At 38.9% G+C, this 9,692-nt stretch overlaps 1 protein-coding gene across 1 annotated transcript in view; it reads right to left on the bottom strand.

Annotated features, from left to right (window-relative positions):
* Positions 1-2,435: 2,435 nt before the first annotated feature.
* Positions 2,436-9,692, bottom strand: part of LOC107877696 (uncharacterized methyltransferase At2g41040, chloroplastic) — a 30,075-nt gene continuing 22,818 nt past the window's right edge. Inside the window, exons 5-8 of the mRNA XM_016724388.2 lie at positions 5,889-6,082; positions 5,668-5,779; positions 3,046-3,153; positions 2,436-2,771 (exon numbers count right to left, since the gene is read on the bottom strand). Of these exons, the coding sequence (XP_016579874.1) occupies positions 2,640-2,771; positions 3,046-3,153; positions 5,668-5,779; positions 5,889-6,082 (546 nt within the window). The 3' untranslated portion in view covers positions 2,436-2,639. The remainder of the gene's footprint in view (positions 2,772-3,045; positions 3,154-5,667; positions 5,780-5,888; positions 6,083-9,692) is intronic.

Below are 9,692 nucleotides of genomic sequence, written 5' to 3'. Positions count from 1 at the left end.
GGAGGTTTGACGCCAGTTAGTGCGCTGGGGATAAGTGAGAAAGTGGCGAGAAGGGGGGTATGGGAGTGCGGGAGGGACGTGGATGTTATGTGGGATAGGGCTGCCAGTTGCATCACGGAGACTGCAAGAGAAATGTTGGGTGTTTCAAGGGGTCGGGTAGGACGGCATAAGGGGGATTGGTAGTGGAATAAAGAAGTTAAAAAGAAAGTGGAGAGTAAGAAGGGGGTGTATGTTAAGTTTATTGAGAGTAAGGATGAGGAGGAGAAGCAGGTGAATAGAAAGGTGTTCAAAGTAGCGAGGAAATAGGCCAAGTTAGCAGTTACAGCCGCTAAGACAGCAGCATTTGAGAGCATGTATGCGGGGTTAGAGGAGAAAGTCGGGGAAAAAAGATTGTATAGGCTGGCTAAAGCTAGGGAGCGAAAGGGTCGTGACCTCGATCTAGTAAATTACATTAAAGGGAAGGATGGGAGAGTTTTGGTGGAGGATGTCCACATTAAGAAGGGATGACAGGAGTATTTTCTTGGTTTACTGAACGAGGAGGGGGACAAAAGCATTGAGCTAGGGGAGTTGGAGCACTCGGAGGATAATCGGGATTTCGACTACTGTAGATGTTTTAAGGTTGAGGAGGTCAGAGAGGATATTCGTAGGATGCGGAAGGGCAGGGCGACAGGGCCTGACGAAATTCCGATGGATTTTTGGAAGTTTACTGGTGGAGCTACTGGTGGAGCTGGTTTGAGCTGGTTGACTAATTTGTTTAACGGCATTTTCAAGTCTGCAAAAATGACTGAGGCTTAGAGATGGAGTACGAGGATTCCGTTGTATAAAAACAAGGGTGACATTCAGAGTTGCAACAACTATAGAGGTATTAAGCTACTGAGTCACACTATGAAGATTGAGGAGAGTCGTTTCCATTTCAGAGAATCAGTTTGGATTTATCCCTGGTCGCTCGACGACAGAGGCAATCCACCTGGTGAGAAGATTGGTGGAGAAGTATAGGCAAAGGAAGAGGGATTTACACACGGTGTTCATCAACCTGGAGAAGGCTTATGACAAAGTCCCGAAGGAGGTTCTTTGGAGATGCTTGGAGGTGAGAGAGGTCCCGATGGCGTACATCAGAGTGATTAAGGACATGTACGAGGGAGGGAAGACTCAAGTGAGGACGGCGGGAGGAGACTCTGATCATTTCCCGGTAGAGACAGGGTTGCACTAGGGATTGACTCTCAGTCCATTTTTGTTTGCGCTAGTAATGGACGTGTTGACACATAGTATTCAAGATGAGGTGCCTTGGTGTATGTTATTTGCAGATGATGTAGTGCTAATTGATGAAACACGAGAGGGGGTGTGAATGAAAAATTGGAGGTTTGGAGGCAAACCCTAATCTAAGGGGTTTAGGTTGAGTGGGTCCAAGACAGAGTATTTGGAATGTAAGTTTAGTGACTCGAAGCAGGAGGACAGAGTGGTGGTGAGGTTGGATTCCCAGGATATTTGTAAGAAGGATAGTTTTATGTATCTTGGGTCTATGATTCAAGAAAATGGTGAGACTGAAAAGGATGTCTCTAAACGTATTGGAGCAGGTTGGATGAAGTGGAGATTCGCCTCGGGAGTGCTGTATGATAAGAAGATGCCCTTAAAGATTAAAGGCAAGTTCTATAGAGTGGCAGTTCATCTGGCCATGCTGTATGGTGCGGAGTGTTGGCCAGTCAAGAACTTCTACATCCAAAAGTTAAAGGTAGCAAAAATGAGAATGTTGCGTTGGATGTGTGAACTTACTAGAGGAAATAAAGTTAGGAATAAGATTATCCAGGAGAAGGTGGGAGTGGCTTCGATGGAGGACAAAATGCGGGAAGGAAGGCTGAAATGGTTTGGACATGTGATGAGGAGGGGCACGGATGCCCCAGTTCTTGGATGGTTTCAGGAGGAGTAGAGGTAGGCCGAAGAAATACTAGAGAGAAGTGATTAGGCAACACATGGGGCTGTTACAGCTTTCTGAAGACATGACTCTATATAGGACGGTCGCGGATTAGGATAGAAGGTTAATGCGTGTGTGGGTTATAGCTAGTAGTTAGGGACCTCTGGTGTAGCCGGCTTAGTAAGCATACGACTATGCTCACTGGTAGCAGCCGTTAGTGTATGCTACTATGAGGGGGTGGCCTTTTATTATTTCTTATTTACTGTTTTTTCCTATCGTATTGCTCTTATTTTCATGGCTCTCTTAGCTCTATTTGTATTATTTCTCATTTCTTATCTCGGTTATGCCATCCATTCGACTTCAGGTATTACTATGACCGTGTTAACTATTCTTGATCTTGAGCCGGGGTCCTATCGGAAACAGTCTCTCTACTTTTTCGGAAGTAGCGGTATGGACTACGTACATTTTACTCTCCCCAGACCCCACTTGGTGGGAATTCGGGTTTGTTGTTGTTGTAATATAGATATTGTCTGGAATAAGCAGCTGTAGACTCCAATAAACCAAGATGGATATTACAACGTGATGTGGAGTTACATTGTCTTCAACAGCAGAATTATTCACAATAAAGAATGTTGTTCAATTGCTTGAATCAACTTTACAATTATCTACAGGGTTGAGATACAAACTACCAAATCTGGCAACACAACGTGCTGTAAAAACCAGCCAAAGGTCAGCGTTTTTGAGCGGAAAACATGATGAAAGAGCCCTGAACTTTACTAGTATAGTTGACGAAACCGCAGGTTGTCACCAAGTCTTCAATTTCCTCTTGAGTGAAAAAGGTGTATGTGGTTCGTAAAGCACTCTGCAATCAAAAGGAAACTTACTTCATATCAGATACAAGCCCTTTACCGATATCCTCTAGAACATAGATTATTTCAGCTTTGCCAATCATGTTGACAGTTAAACTGGCTTGAGGACTGTAAGGGCATTCTAGAGCGGAGAAAGTTGAATAATTTTATGTTGTATCATGTGTTTGTAACTAGTTTGTATTCTTTGACAAGTATAATCTATCAATTTTAGGGGGAAGTGTAATGGAGAAAATTGAGTCTAATCGCAAAATGGACAACAAATTTCACCTGCCCCAAAGCCCTCAATATAGCAGGAGCTGTTGAAGGGTTAACTCGAAGAAATGTAGTACCAACGAATACACCGCCACTACGCAAAATCCGGTTAATTTCAGCAATCTGTCAGACAAATAGATCTCATAATTAGTGCATATCTTAACTTCATTCAATGATTTTGGGAATGAAAAGATCATTAAAACTTTGGTAACTAGCAAAAAGTTAAAATTAAAACCAAGACAAAAAGCCAAATTTAAGAAACTAGGATAGAACTAATTACAAGCAAGACTACGTCCCTTTCCCCTGGTTTAAGTTCACTTAGATACTTGGTTACCAAATATTTATCATTGAGTAATGCTCGGGACATGGTGTACAAAATTATGTAAACCTTCTTCCGTCTCCTACCCTTAAAATAAGCTCACCTTTCTACAAAACCTTCCTTTATTAGATTCTTCAGGGCTTGGGGACCGGTATCCTAAAAGGTACGCCCTTTGCCCAAAATCAGTTCTCTTGTTTGGAATTGGCAACACTAATAAGAGAATTGTTGATTAGTATTTTTTAAATCATAAATGGTCTCTAAGTTGCTCAAACTCTCCAAAAATGTTGCCACACCCATGGCGGATCCTCCGAAATTGCACTACTTTTAAAGGATCCGACACGCACCCGATGACATTTTTGAAGAATCCCGAGCAACATAGGTCTATGTTGCTCAAACTCTTCAAACATGACATTGGGTGCGCATGGATCCTCAAAAAATAGTACATTTTTGGAGGATCCAACATGTGTGCAACTGCATTTTTGAGGAGCCCGAGCAACATAGTAAATGGTTGTGTATAGGGGAGCACGAACACACTACTTTTTACATATCAGAAAAGGATAAAGTTTGTTCATGCAGAGCAAAAGTGACCCCATGAGTACAACTACTGTATTGCAGAACTATGTATTTTTTTATGAAAACAGGTACGCCCTTCAGAAACTTGTGGGCTTTAATAAGCCATAGATATTTGTGTGACTAAATCATCTCATCAAGGGTAAAATGCAAGAGATATCATTATTTTTGGGACTGACCAAAAAAAATGTCACAAATATCGAGATAGAATGAGCATTATGTTGGGAAGGCCCGAAGATAAGCTGGATGTTCGATTTTGGACCAATTGAGAAATTAATTTTGCAACAGCCGCTAAAGGGCCATTTATGTTGCAGCTTCAACTGAAATAAATCTAGCAATTATTTCCCAATTGACATGGTTAGGTAACTATAAAGTCAATGCCAAGTTGAAAAACTAGAAATATTAAAAGTACAATGACCTATAAGCAATTGAATAAATGTAGAATTAACAAACAAAATAACATAATGGAAGCAAAGGATCTATACAGGCAACACTAACAAGTTTGAATTAAACATAGTTTCGGTTACACTTATCCTAGCTCAAGCGTTTGCACTTTGCACAATTCCTTTTAGTCTAGTTAGAAACCGAAATGTCAATGCAGGGGTGAGTGTGCGAAAAGCTCTAGTCAGATAAGGCACCTAATTAGGAGTGTGTAAAAATCGAACCGATAAAAAAATTATTGGTTTATTGTTATTGGGTTATTGGTTTGCTTCGGGTTTTTCTTATTGGATTATTGGATAAACCAATAACTCAATAAGAATATTCCAAATTATACTTTATCCCAATATATATATATATATATATATATATATATATATATATATAAGGGCAGCCCGGTGCACTAAAGCTACCGCTATGCACGGTGTCCAGGGAAGGGCCCCATCACAAGGGTGTATAGTACGCAGCCTTACCTTGCATTTCTGCCAGAGGCTGTTTCTAAGGCTTGAACCCGTGACTTCCTGGTCACATGGCAGCAACTTTACCAGTTACTCCAAGGCTCCCCTTTATATATATAACCTACTCTATATTTCTCTTTCATTTCTATTAACCTATTCAATTTCCCAAAAACCTATTGAAGCTTGAAGATTCTTGTAAGATAAACACACTATGTAGGATTTTTGCTGCAACTAAGATTTCATTTCTTTTCCTGTTAGTTGTTACTATTTTTATTTTATGCACATTTTCTTATCGGTTAAACCGAAAACCGAAACGTTAAGGACTAAAAGCCGATAAACCAAAAACCGATAAAAATATTTTATTGGTTTGATTATTGGTTTAACATATTTAAAAACCGATAATTGATAAATCAAACCAATAATACCTAAAACCGAACCGACCCATGCACACCCCTGCAACCTAATTAACCTTCTAATATCAGCTCCCACTATGCATGGGGTTGGGGTAGGGCCGTACCACAAGGATTTATGATAGCAATCTTACCTTGCATTTCAGCAAGACGTTATGGTTTGAACCTGTGACCTTTTGATCACATAGCAGCAACTTTACCAGTTTTTTTTTTTTTTATTATTATTATTATTATTATTCCCTTCTATTTTATTTGTAAATGATCCCAACGTGTTTGGTCCTGTGAGGCATAGTTGTTGTATTGGAATAGAACGGATTGGATAGAGCGGAGTGGATATAGAGGATTGATATAGTTGAACTTGACTAGTTTGTGATTCATCAGTAGTTCATCTATTAAGTCAAAGAAGATTTTTACAGGAAAGATCAAAATTGAAATTACTTACTGCATTGGACGGAGATGGCCAGCAATGCAAGGCAGCACCTGCATGTACAGCATCAACTGATCCAGAAAAGAAGGGTAATCTGGAAACATCTGCCCTTACAAGAGCTAGATTGCTACAAAAATTTTATAGAGAAAGCTTAATGATATCTTCTTGGAAAAGAACTCCTAATTAATGAGAATTTCAGAGACCTCATATCTTAAATTAGGCAGCAAATCACTTACGAGCTTAAGACACTTTCATCTGCCTTGACGAAATCATAACACTGGCGAAGCATGTTTTCAGAAAAGTCAAGTGCAATGACTCTTGAATAGACCCCAGATTTGGCAAACTTCCTGGAAAACAATCCACTGCCACAGCTAACATCTACAAGAACTCCACCTTCAGCCACTTTAAAGTACTCTTGCGCCATATTAAACTGCATAAACATTAAAAGAACCATAAACACATCAAGATGGACTTCAGAATTTCACGAAAATAGATGAATTTACTGGTTAATTTCTAGCAGAAAAGGACAGAGCATCTCTACAAGGGGAGAAGAGTAACTTCATGAAGCTAGTCCTCCAGAACTTAATATTAGCAATTAGGACGATGCGACCAAACCAGCAAAAAAATATACTGCCATCTGATTGCTTGCCTAAATTCTAGTTTAATCCATCCGAAAAACCTTTGAAGCTTTTGTCTATAGATATGACACATCATTATGAGATAAATAGGGGTTGAATTAGTGGCCAATACTTTAAACCTCTCGTGCCTGATATGTCCCCACTGAAATGGCATTTTAGCTAGTGTATCATGTTTTGTTTCATAAAGCCCCTAGAGTAATACTCCAGTATGGAGAAATTAATGAATAGGTGACAACTTCTTTTATACTCCCTCCGTCCCAATTTATGTGAAGGTGTTTGACTCGGCACAGAGTTTAAAGAATGAATGGTAAACTTTTGAAACTTGTGTCCAAAATAGGTCATAGATTTCTTTGTTATAACCGTGGTGTCCGGGCCAGCTCACACACACCTCAACTAATTCCACTGGACACCTGCCACCTTTCACCAGTAACAGGTACCAGGAAAATCTGTCCACCAAGGCTAGAACAGATAAAAAGATATTACGTAGTGTTTGAGCTCTGTTGTAAATTGAACCTGAGAACTCATGGTGCTCAACCGACTTCACTGAACCACTAGGGCACATCCTTGGATGCAATAGTTCATAGATATTTGTGTGGCTAGAAATCATCTTATTAAGGGTAGAATGGAAAACTTAAAGTTAAATTGTTACTAAATATAAAAAGGCATCATTCTTTTTGGGATTAGCCAAAAAGGAAATAATATCACATAAATTGATATTGAGGGTGTAGGAAGGTCAAAAACTTATACATAGTTACTTTTATGATATCCTTCTCTACCTACTTTGAAGAAGTTGTGCCCTCAATTCCAGAGTGTTGCTTCATTGAAGTGTGAGTCATGTCAATTTTCAAAACATCATCGTAGCTCATTAGGTCGTAGAGTTAGTAAACAAATGGATTCTGCATTTGAGTTACTTCACTCTAATGTATGGAGTCCATGTCTAGTTACATCCAAAGTCTTACATGTGCTCCCTTTATGATATAATCCAAATTGCCGCTAGATCTTTAGACGGAATACTTATGGCATTAAAGGTGCTTGAAGACATATTATTGCCATCAAAAAGGTGTCATGTGATGGTGATTGCACCTACATTTGATCAAGGATCCTTGGAGAAGTCGAGGGAATACGAGAAGGGGCTAAAAGACCATTGGAAGGGGGACATGTGCCCAATCTGCCTTAGAGGTGCGCCTGACTTGCTTTAGCAGATCATGAGCAGGTCAAAACAGTTTCATCTGCTCTAGAAATCTAAGTTACTCGGACTCTTCACTTTCGGTGCCGCACCCGTGTAGACACGACATGGGTGTGGGATCCGTACCCGATATGGTCAACCGATTTTGGGTACTTTGACCAAAATCAATTGAGAAAGTCCAGATAGATTTATGAAATTCTATAATTACAATAAAAGCTAAGGTGATATTGAAGAAAATGGAATACCTTGTCTATAGAAATTTCTATATTATTGCTTTTCTTTTAATCTCCTTTCAGGATTTTCTTCTTGAAAAATATTTTTTCCTTAAGTTTTCCACATAATATCTCAAAATTTATGTTTTATAACTCTATTTTTAGATATTTAAATTATTTTTCGCCGAATCCTTGCACCTGTATCCATTTCTAGATCCATATTCCCGAATTTTTAAATTGAGACCGTGAAGGATCCGACCTCTATATCCGTACCCGTATCGGACACTCGCACCCGAGTCCGAGCAACTTAGCTAGAAATGCCCTTGAAGTACGCCACACTTGCCCCAAGATACTAGAGCAGGCTGCCTTGCTTCATTAATGCAAATGGGTCACTTTTGAGCCCATTATAATAAATTAAACCCTTGACTAATAAATGGATTAGCTTAGTCTTTATTTCATTAGTTTTGGTTTTGATAATGAAGATGTGAAAACTCTTGAGAGAGTGAGTGATAGCTTGGAAAATCTTATTTGCATTTTGTTTTAAAACGGTGGTTGTAAGGGCGTTTCGATTTCCTTGCGGTCAACGTAAGAGATTTGGTGCTCGTTGATAATTGATTTGGGGTTTTTTGAGTTAATATATTCATTGGTTCCTATTTCTTTCTATTTTCTTGTGTCAATCTATCTATCTATCATCTATCCTTTTACTTTTCGTTTTTCAATCTCGACAATTCTTTAGTGTTTATATTTATTTTTAGTTTCGTAGATTGATCGTGCATCATTTGGTATCAGAGCCGAGCTTGATTTCGTTCCTACGAAGTCAATCTCCGGTCTAGTCTTCTTGAAAATCAAAAAATCACTATTCACGTTTTACGTCTTAGGTCAAATTTTGAGTTTTTGAGTTTTCTTATGTTTCTAGTGTTAGATTTGTGTTCCCTAACACTATTAGAGTCCAAATATCAAATTTGAGCTAAATCAGAGTTATATTGAGCCTTCTATATCGTTGGAAGCTTGGATTGAAGAAATTCGAAGTGGATTGAAAATTTGAAGATCTTGGTGAAGAATTTGAGCTAAATGATGTTTGGAATGAGTTTATAAGGTTGAAATGTGCCTAGGTAGCTAAGATACTCTTGGTATTGCTGAGTTGCATGATGATCAATGCTAGCACTTGTATTGCTGAGTTGCATGATGATCAAGCTCTTGTTATAAGTACGCAAACACTAGTTGATCCCATTCTTCTAGTAAGATCGATTTGTCTCAACCTAGTGCTAGCACTTGTAACTTAAATAAGGTATCATTGCCAAGTGATGAGAGTAGTCACATACTAGTTGACCTTTGTGAAAACCAAGGTGAGTCTAAGTTGGCATGTGAGTTGCCAACAACTAGAGAAGGTGTGCGTAATGATCAACTTGCTAGTAAATATAGTTCACTACTTGAGCATGTGTGTGGTATGCTTGATGAGTCTAAAGTTAGTAATGGTGTTGATAGAGTTGATCATGTGAATAAGAGTGATCTTTTGAGCATACCCCTTGATGAAGATCCTAGTGTTTGTCTTGCTCATAGGAATGACTATATGTTTGAAACTTAATAGTTGTCCTTTTGAGAGTGAACTTACATGTTCCAATTCTTCTTCATGGATTGATTCTACTCTCTTTACGTACAATATCTCGTTTGAAGATGATGAAATCACTCCTAGTATACTACCTAGTGGTGTGGATCATGTTGATGAAGTAGCTCATTTGAGGGCTATATTTCATATAACAACCCACTATGGTGTGAAAACATTCTCAATAGCTTGTTTGAAGATGATGAAATCACTCCTAGTAAACTACCTAGTGGTGTGGTCATGTTTATGAAGTAGCTCATCTTGAAGGTTGTGTTTTATATAACAACCCATTATGGTGTGACGACATTCCTCCTAAACATGGAAATCTCTTCCAGGAAGATGAGAGTACTCTTAAAGGAAAGGAATGTGAAGGCTTGAAAGGTGATCTTTTGTTTTTGTAA

This window comes from Capsicum annuum, chromosome 7 (genome assembly GCF_002878395.1).
Source record: "Capsicum annuum cultivar UCD-10X-F1 chromosome 7, UCD10Xv1.1, whole genome shotgun sequence".
Classification (NCBI taxonomy): Eukaryota; Viridiplantae; Streptophyta; class Magnoliopsida; order Solanales; family Solanaceae; genus Capsicum; species Capsicum annuum.
This window is presented reverse-complemented; position numbering and strand designations above follow the sequence as displayed.